Below are 18,098 nucleotides of genomic sequence, written 5' to 3' on the forward strand. Positions count from 1 at the left end.
GATGTGATTGTTTGAAAGGTGGTATTCTTGTGTTTGTCCAGATGAATGCAAGGTGGAAAACTTCACATGCCTCCCTCTCTCTCTTCAGCTGCATTCAAATTCCAGATTACTAAGGGGCAGTGTAAGCTGCAGAAACCTCGGCAAAAAGAGAGGTGGCCATTTAGCCCCATTATCATGCAACAAATTTCCTTTACATTTCTGAATCTAAATTCCTTACATAATGGGACACACCATTCAGTATGTCACCTCAGCCAGTACTATTCCCTAACTATTGCCCAGTATTTTAGCTAATTCCTTATCCAACTCCACGTTTTAGCTAAGACAGCCACTGCCATGAGTTTCTGCAGCAGGATTCACTCCACGTTCCCTGAATGTTTCTGGGAGTTGTTACGACACGGTGATGAACCCCTCTGTTAATTAAACCAAACACCCAGAAAAGCTCATCTCGCCTCATAATCTCTTAAAATATGAGTGATGAGAACTTCCAACTTCCAATATTTAAAGAAAATAATATGAATTTATCCTTTAACTCTAAAGGTGAACATTAAACAATAACCATTCACAACTCGTAAGCCCCCCCATTCTCTTAACTGCTTATTATCTGCCTCCAACTCTATAACAATATACTGCTCCAATAAAACACATCAACTTAATTTCAAAACCATACAATAGCTGTCGCATCCGGTGTCTTTCTGCTTCCAGCTGAAGATCCCTCTGGGTCATCGTCTTTTTACTGTGAAGATGTTTCATGTGAAAATGTACCTTTTGATAGAGAGTTTCAAATGGCAGTTGCTCGCTCAATGGCAGTTACTCTGTCTGACATTCAAACTGCCAGCCTTTTTCATACGCCTTACATCGAATTGTCTCTGGTTCGTTGTTGGTAAAAACAATAAATTCAAACTTGATTGCGTTTTAGTATCCTAGGGCATAATTTAAACTGGTTAAATTTGAATTGTTGTCAAAACAGCAATCAACTCGGGTATTTACTTCATAGCCAAATGTTACACATTTTCAATTTTCCAGTACACTCTGAGACTGCTAGTTAGTCCTGTGCCTGGTGCTTGTAAGCTCTCAGTGCAAAACAGCATTCACTATCTATTAAAGGTGCAGTATACGCCTTCAACTTCATAACAGACTCTATGCACACTATATTGCACAGCAATGCTACTGACTATGTAACTAGGGGATTTTCAGGAATTGAAGGCAGTGCTGCACAGTTCAGTAAGATTGATCTCAGAAGAGACGCTGTAGCCTACAATGTGATAAGCAAGGGCTTCTCAGACACAGAAAGGGAAGCTTCAGAGGGGACCTGATAGAAGTATGTACGGCAAAGGAAGCAAATTAAAATAAAATAAAGCACTTTTGGTAATGTCTGGGCACGAGGACCACAGAATACTGATGCAGGATCAGGAGAAAGAATTTCTTTACACCAATAAGAACTGGGTGAGGTTGCCAGGAACAGTGATTAGAATCTCTCAATGGAATGAGGGTGCCTCAGCCCATTGTATCTGCTCCAGCTCTTTACCAGCATGTCCAATTGCTGCAATTCAGCCACAGCCATGCAAACATTCCCTTATAAGATATTATCTAGTTCCCTTTTGGACATTACTTCTGAATCTGCTTCCACCATCCTTTTTGGCAGTGCATACCCAAACCATGCCAACAGGCTGCACTAAGAAATTTGCCTCATACCCCATCTTGTTCTTTTACCAACTATCTTTAATTCAAGACATTACAACTCAGGTTGGTTCTCCATAATGTAGCCCCTTAAACATTCGATATTCCAGTGAATTGGATTTTATATTCTTGGACAAAGAAATGGGCAGAATATCCTACTTAGAGGAGTTCAGATATTTAGAGGAGAAACAGAAGATAATCTTGCAACAGTAGTGAATCCAGTAGTCAATGTATCCAGATGTTGTAGGCCAGCAGTCAATGAATCATTATATTGATGCAGCATTTCTCAAACAAAGAATCACCCTGAGGCACCTTCCCACAGATACAAAAGGAAGACTGATTCCAGACCACAAAGTACAAGGTGACCAGAATTCTGATGCTTTGCTTTGATTAGCTTCATCTCACCAAAGTACTTCACACACAATTGAATTTGATTGCTGCATCTTTGCATAATTTTGATCTTAAAAAAATGCTCTGTTTGCTACGATTTTTTTTCAGTTCTTGAAGATATTTTCAGTTCTTGCGATTTTCTGAGGTATCTGTGTTTGTTTTGCAGCAGAAAGAAACTTATGAACCTTTCTGTAAAGTTCCTGTGATCACATCCAACAAAGAGGAGCAGCGATTGATAGCAACTTCTAACAAGGTTAGAGCAATCGGCAAGCTTGCCATTGGGAGCTTATCACTGAAAATGCTTCTTCTCTTTGAAAGGTCAAGGTTAGGCATGTAAGGCCTGTTTTTCTGTTCTCTTTATCCAATGCTGGTATTAAGTCATGCCTGGACAATGAGACAACAAAGCTCAATTCTATGCAGACTGGATTGCCAATGTGCTAAAGCCAAACTTGTACTTTAACCCTATGTAAGATGCTTCCCCTTCCACTCCGATCACAGGAATGGAATTGCTAATATGAGCCAGTCACTGGCATACTGTGTGGTATTCCCCCACACTTTCTGGGGTGGGATGAAATACATCACTTGTCTGAATGGATTCAGTTTCAACCGCACTCAGAAACTCAACAGCTTCATGGACAAAGTAGCCCACCTAATGGCAATCCATTTGTTCCCTTTAAAATCGACACTGAGTAGCACTGTACCATGCACTGCAGTAACCCCCTAAGGCTCCTGTGACACCACTTTCTGAACCCACACCCTCTACCACTTGGAATGCCATGGACAGAAAATATCTACAAGTTCCCTTTCCAGCCATTCACTTGGAAAGGGAACTTGTTCCTTCAATGTGGCTGGGTGAAAATCCTGGAACTCCCTCACATAACACTGGGAGCCCCTCCACCCCAAGGACAGCAGCTCAGGAATGTAGCCCTCCATCATTAACTTGAAGGCAGTTAGGAGAGGACAATAAATACTGTAGGCAGCAACCCTATATTCCATTAACAAATAAAAAAAAACTTCCTTGACTTAAATTCAGACTGCGCATGTTTATTTCCTGTTGACTCCATTCCGCCACCAGGGAGAGATTGTTTTGATCTAATCAGTGTGACTAGTGTGAAACCGTGTAGCAGATGAACAAGGCTATGTTCTTATTGACTAGTTGTCATTCATGTCTTGAAGTCATATCTACTACAAATATTCTTTTCTGTTTGTAGCCTGCAGTTAAGCTGTTGTACAACAGAAGCAACAACAAATACTCATACACCAGGTAAGCAAAGACCATCTGATCAGTGCCACATTACTAACAGAATTTTAAATACAAAACTCTTATGACAGCCAAATGGCTGGTACATGAAGCTGTAGATTAAAAGATCCCAGTGCTGTGTGTGTGTGTGTCTCGCATTAGTGTGGGTGATGTACTTGGTTTTAATAACCTGTAAATAAGGAGCGCGAACTGTCAGCCTTGGCTCATCTTCCTGGATTATTATCCAGTCACTGAACAGGGCAGGGGTGCAGAATTTATGAAGAACCTATAAAGTAAAATATCCAAAGGCTTCAAAATCTGATATCAGACCAGCTAAGGCAGCATTGGAGCAGGTGACTGAAAGCCTGGTCAAAGAGGTGGGACTTTGAGAAGCATCTTCATTGGAGGAGTGTGAGGTAGAGAAATGCAGACGTTTAGAGCCAGCAGTTTCAAGGTCATGGCTCATAGGCAGGAGGGGGTGTGGATTGCCAGTGATACAGCCCTGGAAAACAAGGTGTGCATCAGATTAGAATTAGAGAAGTGGGGATGCAGGGCTGACACCATTGGGACCTGCTCTGAAGGATGAGGGTTCCAGAGGGCTTGTCCCTCAGTGATCATCGACCAAGTCTAAAGCAGTGTCTCAGCAGGAATCGATGCCTTTTTGAGAACAGGAGCAGTACCCAGTGGAGTGCATTGTGATGCTGGTCTGCACTTACAGTTTTTCTGCTAATCCTGGACACTGTTTCCTGAACAGAATGAGGGAGTACTGGAGAATCAGTTACTCCTTCACACACCTTCAGTGAACCAGCTCAGTGAGAACAAGTCATTTAGCTGGGAAGTATATATTCTGTAGGCAGGAACAGAGTCCATACAAAAATAATGCAAACATCTACTGTGATGTAAATAGCAATAGAGACCTACAGCACAAGAAAGGCCCTTTAGCCCATTGTATCCATAGCAGTCATAAACAACTGCCTATGAATTTTAATGGCATTTTCCAACACTTGGCCCATAGCTTTGTATGCGTTAGCATTCCAAACATACATTTAAATACTCCTTCAATGTTATGAGGGTTTCTGCCTCTCCTACCATTACAGACAGTGAGTTCCAGATTTCCACCGCCCCTATGAAAAGATTTTTTTCTAACATTTCCTGTAAATATTAGAGGAGGAAGTGCTGAATGTCTGGAAATGCTTAAAGGTGAATAAATCCCCAGGATCTGATCAGGTGTACCTTAGAACTCTGTGGGAAGCTAGGGAAGTGATTGCTGAGCCTCTTGCTGAGATATTTGTATCATCGATAGTCATAGGTGAAGTGCTGGAAGACTGGAGGTTGGCTAAAGTGATGCCACTGTTTAAGAAAGGTGGTAAGGACAAGCCAAGGAACTATAGACTAGTGAGCCTGACGTCGGTGGTGGGCAAGTTGTTGGAGGGAATCCTGAGGGACCGGATCTGCATGTATTTGGAAAGGCAAGGACTGATTAGGGATAATGCACCTGGGTTTTGTGCGTGGAAAATCATGTCTCTCAAACTTGATTGAGTTTTTTGAGGAAGTAACAAAGAGGATAGATGATGGCAGAGAGGTAGATGTGATCTATATGTACTTCAGTAAGGCGTTCGACAAGGTTCCCCATGGAAGACCGATTAGCAAGGTTAGACCTCATGGAATTCAGGGAGAACTAGCCATTTGGATACAGAACTGGCTCAAAGGTAGAAGACAGAGGGTGGTGGTGGAGGGTTGTTTTTAGACTGGAGGCCTGTGACCAGTGGAGTACCACAAGGCTCGATGCGGAGTCCTCTACTTTTTGTCATTTTGGGAACGCAAATCTTAGCAGGACTTATCCACTTAATGGTAAGGTCCTAGGGAGTGTTGCTGAACAAAGAGACCTTGGAGTGCAGGTTCATTGCTCTTCCAGTTGCAGGTAGATAGGATAGTGAAGAAGGTGTTTGGTATGCTTTCCTTTATTGGTCAGAGTATTGAGTACAGGAGTTAGGATGTCATGTTGCGGCTGTACAGGGCATTGGTTAGGCCACTGTTGGAATATTATGTGCAATTCTGGTCTCCTTCTTATCGGAAAGATGTTGTGAAACTTGAAAGGTTTCAGAAAAGATTTACAAAGATGTTGCCAGAGTTAGAGGGTTTGAGCTATAGGGGGAGGTTGAATAGGCTGGGGCTGTTTTCCCTGGAGCATCGGAGGCTAAACCTTATACAGGTTCACAAAACCTCATAAGAACGTGTACTCTGGTTCATGGCATGGAGGGGCATGGATAGGGTAAATAGACAAAGTCTTTTCCCTGGGGTGGGGGAGTTCAGAACAAGAGGGCATGGGTTTAGGGTGAGAGGCGAAACATGTAAAAGAGACCTATGGGGCAACTTTTTCACGCAGAGGGTGATACGTGTATGGAATGAACTAGCAGAGGAAGTGGTGGAGGCTGATACAACTACAACATTTAAAAGGTATCTGGATAAGTATATGGATAGGAAGGGTTTGGAGAGATATGGGCCGGGTGCTGGCAGGTGGGATTAGATTGGGTTGGGATACCTGGTCTGCATGGATGGATTGTACCAGAGGGTCTGTTTCCATGCTGTACATCTCTAGGACTCTAAACCTCTCACCCCTTCCCTTAAATCCATGTCCCACCTGCCATGCCTTGTCATTGATTTCTCCACCAAGGGAAAAAGTTCCTTCCTGTCTAGCCCTGTCCATGCCCCTAGTAATGTTATACATCTCCATCGTGTTCCTCCCCCCATCTCCTTTAAGGAAAATAATTCCAGTCAGTCCAATCTCTCTTTATAACTGAAACTCTCTAGCCCAGGCAACACCCTGGTAAATCTCCTCTGCACCCTCTCCAGTGCCATTACTTCCCTCCTATAATGTGGATTCCATAACTGCACACAGAATTCTAACCAACAATGGTACAATTCCAGCATTATCCTCCTGCTCTTAAACTATGATTGCCCAGTAAGGGCAGTATGCCATGTATCTTTGTAACCAATGTATCCACCTGTCCTGATACCTTAAGCACACCAAGGTTCCCCTGATCCTCTGTGCTTCCCAGGGTCCTACTGTTCATCATGTACTCCCTTGCTATTAGATCGCAGGAGACAGAATTCTTCTATCTCAGCTTCAGTAATGAGCTACAATTCATTGAAGTAACATCCTTGGTATAATTCAATGGCCTCAGCATTTCACAATAACATTTATCAAACAAAATTTAACACCAAGTGACACAAGTTATTAGGACACATTGTCAAAAATAAAAAATCAAAAGGTTTTAGGGAGCCTCCTGAAGTTGGAAATGGAGGCAGAGAGATTTGAGAAACTAATTGGCGAATTTGGAATCTTAACCTGTAAGCATTTATCTAATACCTTTCATAAGCTGTGACTGTCCCAAAGGCTTGAAATTCAGATGCGATTTAATATTTGTAGGAATTGAGGCGTTGTTATTGGGGCTGGGACCTTTATATCAATTGGTGAAAGCCAGGATTCAGATAGACTGACCAATCTGTTTCAAATTACCGTGCATTCAGTTGAAGTTGTCTCTTACACTTTCAGCAACTCGGATGACAATATGCTGAAGAACATTGAGCTGTTTGACAAGTTGTCGCTGCGTTTTAATGGGAGAGTGCTCTTCATAAAAGATGTCCTTGGCGATGAAATCTGCTGCTGGTCCTTCTATGGGCAGGGCCGAAAGATCGCTGAGGTCTGCTGCACCTCCATTGTGTACGCAACAGAGAAGAAACAGACCAAGGTGGGTTTTAACTTGCAGGGTGATCCATCTTATAGAGCCGCACCATATTTGTGACCAGGGTGCATGTTCTTATGAAACTGGCATTAAAACCACATCTTTTACAGACCTCTCCAGGTGTTTTACAGACAGTGCAGTCCCTTACAACAATCAACACCGGTATAATGTTGGAACCATAGCAACCAACTTACACATAGTAGGCTTCTGCTTGCAGCGGTGTGATAATGACCAGACTTATTTGCAATGTTAATTAATGGATAAACCTTGGCCAGAACACCCAAAATACCTGGCCAACTTTTACTTGAAGTCATGCCATGGGATGTCTCAAATCCACCTAAGCGGGCATATAGTTCATTCAAACTTTATCTTAAAGATGGCATCTTCACAAATGTAGCACCGCCGCCCCCCCCGGAAAACTGATTTTGCTGCTGTATTCCTGGAACGGGCCTTGATCCCCTAACCTTCTGACTCCAATAACTATGCTGAGTCCCAACTGGCATTAAATAAATAGAATAAAGTCAGCAAGTGCAGGTGAAACATAGGTCTAGAAGCATCTCATTTTTAATTCATGCATTGGATATAGGTTTGCTGGCTGGATCAGCATTTGTTGCTCATCCCTACCTACCCTAGAGAAGGTGGGGGGGTAAGCTCCCTTCTTAAACCACGGCATCTGTGGAGAGAGTCAGCAGCAGGGTTAATGTTTTGAGTTCCAGTGTGATTTGAGAACAAGTTTTTCGCACAGAGGGTGGTTTGCGTATGAAATGAATTTCCTGAAGTGGTGGATACCAGTACAGTTACAATATTTAGAACATGAATAGGGACAGTTTGGAGCGATATGGGCCAGGAGCAGGCCGGTGGGAATAGTTTAGTTTGGGTTATGGTCAGCATGGACTGGTTGGAACGAAGGGTCTGTTTCCGTGCTGTATGACACTTTTCCAGAACTGTAAACAATGGACCTATACTGCTCTTGGTTAACTGATCTATCATGAAACTATATTATTGTTTTTCTCTATTTTAATTTGAGTAATTCCAGAATGTTGAAGAGCAATATTCCATCAACCATTCAGGGTGAACAAGGTCATTGCTGTTCTCAGTGGTAAACAGTATGGTGTAATGGCCAGGAATAAATAAGAATTTGTATTGCTAGTACTGTCTATCAGAACTGCAGAGCACTTCTCAGTGGCTGCAGCCCTTTCTGCAGTGCAGTTTCTGTTGTACAGGTTCAGAGAGAGTAAAGCAGCAAGCTTGGCCAGCTCCACGTTCAGTGATATTGATGGGACAACCATTGGTCTGAAACAGGAGAAACATCCCCTTTTCTTCCACCAGTTATACAGGGTGATTTTTAATCCAGTTGAGGGGGAAAGTAGGATGTTGACTTTTGTCTCCGTCAAAATTTCTGACAGTGCAGCACTTGGCAGTATGGCTTTGAGGAGGAGTGAGCTGAGATTGAGGTACTCCGATGGGGCTCCCATCCACGGCCATAGCCGAGCTGGCTAGTGCTGCTTCTGACTAAGGCACAGCCACGGTCCGCACAGACTGTTGTTCATTGTTATCACCCACTTTGTCAGCAATGGAATGAGACTAGCTTTTTGTGTTCTTAAAGCAGGATGTCATTAAATAGTCATTATGACTTTGGATATTTTGTGAAATAGAGAGTAGTGGTATAGTTACAAGGAACCGATCTCATTAAACGTGGGGTCACACAAAGTGCAGCAATAAACCTTGAATGGATCTATCATCTGAACACTTGAGATTCCAGAATATCTTCCAATTACTCAGGTGTGTCATTGTCTCATGATAGCAACTGAACTGAAGGATTTCATTAAGTCTATGTTTAAATCTTCAATAGAAAATAATATCTCTGTATATTGTTAATGGCTGCTGTTGTTAAAAATGCTTGCTGATTTTTTTAACCACTGTTTAAATATAGTTACCTCAGGATGAATTGGGAGTGGGGGGGGGGAGGGGGGCAACACAGTTTCAGGTGGACAGGCAGAATTCATTGATTTGTACGTTCCATGCCTAAAAGATGAAGGTATCTCTCATCTCCCCAGCATGTTCGGTACCCATGTTCCTATTTGAAACTCCCTGTCACACTCTCACTGTCCTTGCTGGTCTTGATTAGCTCTCACACACAGGCCTTCTCTCGCCTCCCTCTGCAGTCTTCTCTGAGGATGAAAGCTTCACTCTTTCTTCTGTGGTCTGCTGCACCTCCATCCACACCACCACTGCTGCTACCAGAACTGTGTCCCACACTGAAAAATCTCTACAAGCTCTGTGGTTTGCTACCTGTTCCACCATCATCACCACCTCAGTAACCTTCTTAAAGTTCTCCACTTCCTGTTCAATGTCCATTGTGAATCATTGTAATACAGTATGATACTATGTAACATGGAAGAGTCATAGAGATATATTGCATGGAAATGGGCTCTTTAGCCTAACTAGTCCACACTGACCAAATATCGTAACCTAATCTAGTCCCATTTGCTAGCACTTGACCCATAATCCTCTAAACCCTTCCTATTCGTATACCCATCCAGATGCCTTTTAAATGTTGTAATTGTACTAGCGTCCACCACTTCCTCTGGCAGCTCGTTCCATACATGCATGCACTAAGCATGAATCACAGAATTGTGATGATGTAGAAGGAGGGAATTTGACATATTTAGTGAGCATTGGAATGGTATCCATACACCCTGTGGACAGTAGTAATTCCAGTAGGCAGGCCAGTTAGGGTTGTCTAATAATTACTGCTCCAGCCAGCGACACTGCATCCCATGATGAATTTTTTTAAAATCTGCTAATGTAATTTACTACTTGTTCCTCCTTTTCTCCCTGCCACTCCTACAATATACTAACCTTCAATTCTGTGTAACTAATGTGACCCATGATCGAGGCTGGTTCATAATCTTAGCCCCTCAGCTTCTGCCTGTGCTTTGTGGGAATGAGTTGCTGGGACGTGCATCTGAGGAGGGTTCCTCCAGGTGCTGTACAAAGGGGCTGAGCTACAAAGGAAATTCCGTGAGAGTTCCTGACCTATCACGGTGTTACACTCTCTTGTACCTTCAATTGACTGCTACTTCACAATTACATTATACTAATTCATTATTAAAGCTCTGTAGTCTGAAACGTTATTGGGAGTTCTATTGGCAGGTGACCAATTCTTGTACAATCAATACCTTTTAAGTTGTTTCATTGTAAAATCCTGTTCAGCATGATAACACGTCCCATTAATCAGTGACCCATTCAGTAAGTGAGAGATCCAGACAGCTCATGAACTGGGGTAGGTAGCAAGATCCCTTGAAGTAAACAGTTTACGTTTGACTGCACCCTCGTATTGTACAGGAAGCTCAGTTCACTGTAGTTGTGCTGCACTGGAAAAGTGATGTAGCCAGAAAGTGCTGGAACTGCACAGCAACTCGATTAACACCTGAAGGCAGAAGCTCAGAGATGGCCCTTCAGAGTTCCCAGGGAAATGTCTGACCAAGACATCAGCTCGCCTTCCCATTTGACCTCCATGTTTTCTATTCTATTTCACATTTACCGTACTGCATTTGTCCTTTTTTATATTGAAGTGCGGTAAGTATGAAAGTGATATGAAACTGTCGACATGTTCAGAGGAAATCCTATGGGGCTGTTAGCAGAAAAGCTGGAGAGTGCCCCTGGTTAATGTTTGTCCCTCATCCAGATTTGCAAACAGATTATCTGGCCATTATCTCAGAGCTGACGTTATCGTGTGCACATTGGTGATTACTACATTACAGCAGTGACCACGCTACATAGTAACTCGATTTGCTGTGAAACATCTTGGGACATGAGGAATTCATGCCAAGCTCTGTATAAATATAAAGTCTAATGTTTGTTTGTTATTCATTTTAAGGTCCCAGTTATCAGGACCTACACGGTGTATACCACAGTGCTCCTTATGAGCTAAGCAATAGAAGATTCATTTGGGGTCTGCTGAGGCGCAGTGTTAATGTCCCTACCTCTGAACCAGAAAACCTGGGTTCACATCTCAGCTGTTCCAGAGCTGTGTCATAACATGTCTGCACAGGTTGATTAAAAGAATAGAAGATTCATGCACGGGATTTCACTAAGACGGGCATCACCCTGATAGTGAAGGAATGCTTGCTTGTTATTGGGTGAAGAAAATGAATTGAGACACTACTGTTGGGTTGCCAGAATTTGCTGCTTTTGATGTGCAACGTTGTGAGGTGTGTGTGTGTGTGGATTGACGACCTGTCCCTTCCACAGGTTGAGTTCCCCGAAGCTCGAATCTATGAAGAGACCCTGAATATTTTACTGTACGAGACTCAGGATGGGCGTGGGCCGGATAACGCACTGTTAGAAGCGACTGGAGGAGCGGCAGGTCGATCTCATCACCTCGAGGAAGAGGAGGAGCGGGATAGGATTGAACGGGTTCGAAGGATTCACATCAAGCGGCCAGATGACCGATCACACCTCCATCAGTGAGAGGAACTGCTCGGCGTCTGTCTGTCTGTCCATAGGTCCTACTCTCGAACCCTTTTCTCCTTACTTTCCCCGGAGAAAGTGATAGAGAAGAGACAACTTTATCACAAAATGAGGTTCCTATAATGTTTTAGAATAGTGAATAGATTAACGTCAATCGGTAAAACTCAGCCATGCTGAAGAACTCATGATGTGCAGTACGTGGAGTGCTAAAGAATGGACACGCTGCACAATGTCTGGGTATCCCGATTACACGGTTAGACTCTAGCCTTACACAGCGCTGTAATTATTGAAGAGGCAATGCACTTCTTAAATTGTACAGAATGTGTTCAACTATTACTCTTCACAGAAAATATAACTGAACAGTTAATTTATTTTCATTGTTTTTCCAAAAGTAACTCTTCCAATCTTGTGGAGCAGAGATCACAATTGACTGAAAATTGTGGAGAGGCACAGCAGGTTCATCAGAAAGGAAGGAGTACTGTTCGTTGTGTGCTGAACAGTATCCTGATACCTGTCCTTCAGAAAGATGCTGGTCCTGTTGTGTGTTTCCACCTTTGGGCACTGTTCCTTCATAAAAATAGCTTTTCTTTTTTGTTGATAAATTACAGATATCACTAAGCAATGTTTAATTTCCTTCCGTCCTATCAAAGCAGAATGAGGATTTTTTTCATGGAGTAGACTTGCCTTTTGTGTTTTATACACTGACATGGTAATTTTTAATGAGGAGGTTCTTCTCCCAGTTCTTGCATTTCCTTGCAACCCAGAGAGCTGTAATCAGTTGCTCTTCTTGCTAAGGTATAGATGAAACTATAATTGATTTTCTCAGTTCATTGAAGATCAACGAAGAGGACTTTTTAAAAAATATTCTCCCCAAAGCCCACTCTCAATTGACTTGTAGCACTCAACTCCCTTCCCACTGTTTCTCTCTGGCATGTTCCAGTTTCAGATTGTTGTCATGTGTTATGTCAGTTTGACTCCTGAGCTGCCACTTGGTCATTATTAGGCAGGTATTTATTGAGGTGTTTTTAAATAGCAGTGATTGATGGAAGAGCTGATTATTATCACATGTGCAGAACGCGCATGAGCTCAGAATGTACTTGTGCTCTACAGTATAATCTCTTGGACTGTCTGGATTTGTCTTGACATGAAGAACATGTGACCATCATTCACTGTATACTGATATCAGGTGGAACAGCAGCTATCTACATCATTTCTACTTTCAAATGTGTGTTAGATTTCTGACAAGCACACAGTAAGTTTCTCTTCCTGATCAAAGCAGATTACAGAACAATGTAACTCTTTAAATGATTATATATTTTGGCCCAAAGTTCAACAGTTGTTTATGGCATTGGCACTTATATTAAATATTCCCTTCCCTCACTGCACCCTGCTGCTCCCTACCCCACCTCACCACACTTCCCCAGACCCTTACATTAAATATTCCCTTCCCTCACAGCACCCTGCTGCTCCCTACCCCACCTCACCACACATTCCCCCAGACCCTTAAATCTGGTTATTTGCTTAAAGCTAGTGATGCTGCTTTCATATAGAGCACATCCTGCAATTTGGATGCTATTGGTGTGGAGTTTTGAAGTTGGGTCATGTGCTGTGAGGGTATTGCCCACATTGTGCTGATGCATTAGTGTGGGTGATGCTGTGCCTACTCATGTCAGAGGCATTCTATTGAATCGGCCAGAGGAACTCATCCCGGAGATGATGAATAAGACAGCAATGTTACCTGAGGGCGAACTATTGAGGTGTGCAAGTTCCTTTCTTGAATCCATACCACATCACTGCTCCCACAGCTCAGTTTGTAAAATGTTAAAGCTTTTGTTTTGTTACTGCTGCCCATGTACCATAATTAACCAGCAAAAGGAAATCGGTTTCAGACTTGTCATGTTGGCTTTTTAAAGAGCAGTGGAGTTTTACACTTTGACCATTTGGACCATGGGGCAAGAAGAAATTACCCAGAAAAACAATAGGTTGTAGATTACCAAACCTGGATTCTGTTGTAAAGAGCCTTTTGAATTAGGTACAGTGAGGTTATGCCCATTCGTTCACTCATTGATGGTCCTTTAAGGTGATGAATCCAAAGTTTCTCAGGAGCATTAAAAATAAAAGTACATTCCCACTGAAGCTGGAAATCTGAAATCGAAACAAAGTGCTGGAAAAACGTGGCAGTCTGGCAGCATCTCTGCAGAGAGAAACAGTTAACATCTCTAGGCCAATATGCCTCCTCTTCAGAGCTCTCACAACCCTTATTTGTACAAAGTGCGATATCAGGGCAGAGATATGTGCACGTTAGTATGAATTTACCTCCTCTTTTAAGAACATTGACTTTTAGAATAAACTTTGTCCACAGTGCAACTCTGTCAAATCCAGCTGAACAACCTTCAGGTTTACTGTCTGATCTGGTTTCTATCTGTTGCACTGTTTGTTGAACATCATTGTGAGGGGACAAAGGAGTTTAAATTCACATGAGCTCTGTAGTTAGTTACAAAGGGATAATGGCTTGTATTGTTATCCAGCAGTGTATTATAAGTTATACTTTTTAATGAAAGCAGTTAACTCAGTGATGATTTTACACATATTCACTGATTCAGTATTTTGATATGAAATAGAGTTTAGTTTGTAAAATGGAAGTACTTACCAACAATAATACCTATTCTCCTCAATCACTGGGGCCAGGGATTTACTGTTACTTGAACACCAGCATTTTAGCTCACTTCTCCTAAGATGCAGAACGCAACTCTTTGGCAACAAATTGCTAAAAATACAGCAAGTTTAGCTACCTATGTGGGACTGTTAATCAATCCATCCATCCTTCATTGTTTGTATAGCCACTGTGTTTGTGTCTTTCTTAAAAAAAGCCAGGAGTTTTTTCCCAGTTGCTTCAATCCTAGCCCACTCCTCCTTGAGTCCTCGAGCATTACGTTCCTAATCAGGGAAAGTAGCACCCATATGTTAGCTTAATTGGGACTTCTCATTGAACGAAAAACAGACCTCATGCCCAGTTTTTATCTGACCTGATAATAGTGCTTTCTGTGGACTTAATCGACTTCTGGCTACCAGTGATTTTAAGATTTAAACGCAACTCCTTGTAATCGCTTTTTTTGTGCAGGATTATCTGCGCGGGGAATGCTGTGAATGTCAACCATGACCACATGCCCAGGTTGACACTTCAGTGTTGGCCTGAAGTAGTGTACTGCGTTCCCTTTCTGTTTCGGGGCCATTAGAAACTGGAATGGAATGCCAGTCGGCTTAGTAAATATGATCAAATTAATGGAAGTGTCGTATAAATATTGCACCATGGCTTTTACTTGTGAGTTTAAAACTATAGTCAGAACACCCATACCTAAAATGACAAAATAATTTTACTGCCCATTACTAAAAGAAAATTGGAAAATATTTCCAGATTGTCAGATAACTACTTTTCTTTACCATTTAAATGTTAGGGTTGTGGGAGGACTTGTGTAGGTCACTGGTGCTTTGCTGCCTGAATCCTTACTGTGTTTAATTAAATATGTTGCTTCAGAAGGACTGAATTGGGCAGCTCTAAAAGCTAAATCTCTGGGAGTGGGGAGAGATTGCAGCATAGCTTTCTGTCTGATTCTCATCTGAAATGCTTCAACTCAGCAGGTAACGCTGTACCTTTCTGTTATTAAACCCCACTGCGGCAGCTCTTTGCATCTTGATTTGGACTAAACCAAGCCTTTAGAAATAAATTCAAACTGCAATCTGAGAACTTAGATGAAGGTCATATGGATCAATTTGTTGAAGCTTCTCTTTATTTCTATCTGCATAAACCTCTGCTGTTAGTTGCCAGTGCAATGTTCTGAAATATCGCATCCATATTCGAGGGATTGTAATTGATTTCGCTGCCAGTGACCAGCCAGTGCATCCTTTAACTCTGTCAGGTTTGTTCTGGCGCAGGTTTCACTTCAGCTCTTGCAGTTTGCTCCTGATGACTCTCAGTTTGAGCATTACTGCGAAGCTGTAACTATGCGTAACATCTGATTTTTTAATTTGCAAAGTCTGTTGATTAAGAAGACCCTACATTATCAACCACCACAATCCTACTGATGTTTGTAAATAATTAATAATGTCAAATTTTGGTCACTGCCATGCAATGTTTCGAAGAAAAGCAGTGCAAGTTATTCGGAAACATAGTTGCAGTAGCTTAAAAATATGATGACACAGTGGGCCACTGAGTATCAGAGAGGGGATATAGACAGACATTAAACACTGGGAGTGAAGTGCTGGACATTTTGATACAGGCGTCAAGTCCAGGTCGTCAGTTACTTTCAGGGAAAGATGTGGCCTAACCAGCAATCCCTAAAGGGACGCAGTCTCCTAAAACAAGAGTGAGGGGCTGCGTTGAGATTATTGGCAGCAGCCAGTCCTATAGACTGAACATTAGTGATCATGACAAGTCACCCATTTCTTGTTTCTGTTCCACATTGGGACACCCTCATTTCCTCAGTTTGACATCTATGACTGAGTTGCCATCATCATGTCACAAACTATCAGTGACTATCACACTGTCCCTGCCTTTGTTCAGGGTGCTGTGCAATGTATAACCCTGGTACCAATGTCATCTATCCCTGAAGAAGTTCTAAGGAAAGTGGTTCATCAGAGATGCTTGAGAGATTTTCAAAAGCTAAAGGCAAGAATCTTCTGCAGATGTTGCCACGATGCAGTATTTTGAAGGATATCAATCATGCTTATGCAGAATTTCTGAGCACATTCTTTGCCTGCCCCCTGGATTCCATTCTTCACTCCGGTTCCAGTGGTATCATTTTGGTTAATGGTTTAATTTTAGCAAACATTGTGAAATTAGTCTTGGGTGCAGGGTACTAAATGTAATGGGTTTGGGAAGATCCATGTGTCTTTAATAGGTGGTTGTACTCAGACTACTGAGTGACTGCCTTGGGTAGTGAATAGATATACCTCAGTGCAAAGGGCAGTAATCTCCTGAGGCACGTTGCTGATGAACAAAGAGAGCTTCACTGTACATTACGCAATATTGCAGGACTCCTATTGACGTAAGTCTCGAAGCTTGATAGAGCTTTGTTCTACATCTAACTGTGGTGTATCTGATCTGGAACCATTTGGAGTATGCTTTATTCCCAAATACTAATATCTCTCCTTGTCATGACCAAAACGTGTGTTAAGAATCACTTGAACACAACTGATTTCAAGGCAGTATCACAGCAATCTGAGGGTAGAATTGCATTTGTAAGCCCAGTCTCACCAGCACAGCTATCTGTAAAGAATTTTAAATCCGTTTTCAACTGTGTTCGATTAATTGTCTATTTTTTTTTCTTTTTGTTTAAAATGAGTACCTATTTAATTTGAGTTACATTCACATATTTGAACTGCCTTTGAATCAATGTCATGAAAGCATATACTGTTGTAATCCATCTTTATTTTTATAATATCAGTGCATTGTTGAAAAAAGTCTGTATTTTGTACAGTTGTAAAACTCTGCCACTTTATTTAGCTAAATAAAAGGTAAATAAAGCTTAAACTATATTTATAAAAATCTCTTGCCTGTCTATAAATGAGGATGTGTACGTTTTCTGTTTACTCTGCTTGCATGTTGGTTTGACACGTTCTACTTTCTCTGATATCACTTCCCAATCAATTAAAATAGATTCTGTACTTACTGCACGATGGGAACGGTTTTCTTGTGCTTCAGTTTTTGGAGGTGGAAGCAGCAGTATTCTTTATTGCTGTCCAGTGTATTGTATGGAAAATCTCTTCAAAATCATGGTATCCCTTTCAGCCTTGAGACTGACATCTGCCCTCAAATCAAGATCAACAACAAAATGGCATGATTTCCATGGCTGAATATTATCCACCTCCATCCTGGCTAAACTCATCTAGGCATTTGCTACTTTTTATGGTCCCTGAACCTTCCTGCATTAATTTCAACTGTATTCTTTCATGGGATGTCCATGTCTCTGGCTAGGCTAACATTTATCTCCCATCTCTCTGCCCTCACAAGATGCTGTGTTTTTTGATTGCTTTGGTCCATTGGGGGCAGGTACAGCACAGTGCTGTCAAGAAAGAATTTCCAGGGCTTTGACCCAGCGACAAAATAGTTCCAAGTCAAGATGGTGTGTTGCTTGAAAAGGATTTGCACACTGAACTGTTTTCAAGTATCTTTCCAAGGATTAGAGGTTGCAGATTTGAATGATACTGTCAAACGTATGTTGGTGAGTTGCTGCTGAGTACAGTGTAGGAGCTGAGGTGGGCCATTTGGCCCATTGAGTCTGCTGGGCATTCACCTGAGATCATGGCTGATTTGATCTTTAACTTGCACTTTTCATAACCCTGTATTCCCTTACTGATTAGACATCTAACTCAGCCTTGAATATACTTACAACTTCGACTGCTGTCTGCTGTAAAGAGATTCACAGATTATCTACCTTCTGAGAGAAGGAACTCCCTAACAGGAGGACTGCAATCAAACTGAACACCTTTGGCTGAGAAAGGCATCATTGAAAAGCAGGAGCTTGTGGATCTGGCAAACAATCTGCTGGTTTTTTTAAAAAAAGCTCAGA

General features: G+C 41.9%; 1 protein-coding gene across 4 annotated transcripts in view; it reads left to right on the top strand.

Moving 5' to 3' along the window:
• Positions 1-17,074, top strand: part of kctd10 (potassium channel tetramerization domain containing 10) — a 44,372-nt gene extending 27,298 nt beyond the window's left edge. For 3 of the 4 annotated variants that reach the window (XM_043715482.1, XM_043715485.1, XM_043715486.1), the window contains exons 4-7: positions 2,234-2,320; positions 3,279-3,331; positions 6,864-7,059; positions 11,311-17,074. In XM_043715482.1, coding sequence (XP_043571417.1) covers positions 2,234-2,320; positions 3,279-3,331; positions 6,864-7,059; positions 11,311-11,529 — 555 coding nt within the window. In that variant the 3' untranslated portion in view covers positions 11,530-17,074. The remainder of the gene's footprint in view (positions 1-2,233; positions 2,321-3,278; positions 3,332-6,863; positions 7,060-11,310) is intronic. The other variant, XM_043715484.1, reaches the window with a different exon arrangement.
• Positions 17,075-18,098: the final 1,024 nt, after the last annotated feature.

Source organism: Chiloscyllium plagiosum, chromosome 25 (assembly GCF_004010195.1).
Source record: "Chiloscyllium plagiosum isolate BGI_BamShark_2017 chromosome 25, ASM401019v2, whole genome shotgun sequence".
In the NCBI taxonomy this organism is placed as follows: Eukaryota; Metazoa; Chordata; class Chondrichthyes; order Orectolobiformes; family Hemiscylliidae; genus Chiloscyllium; species Chiloscyllium plagiosum.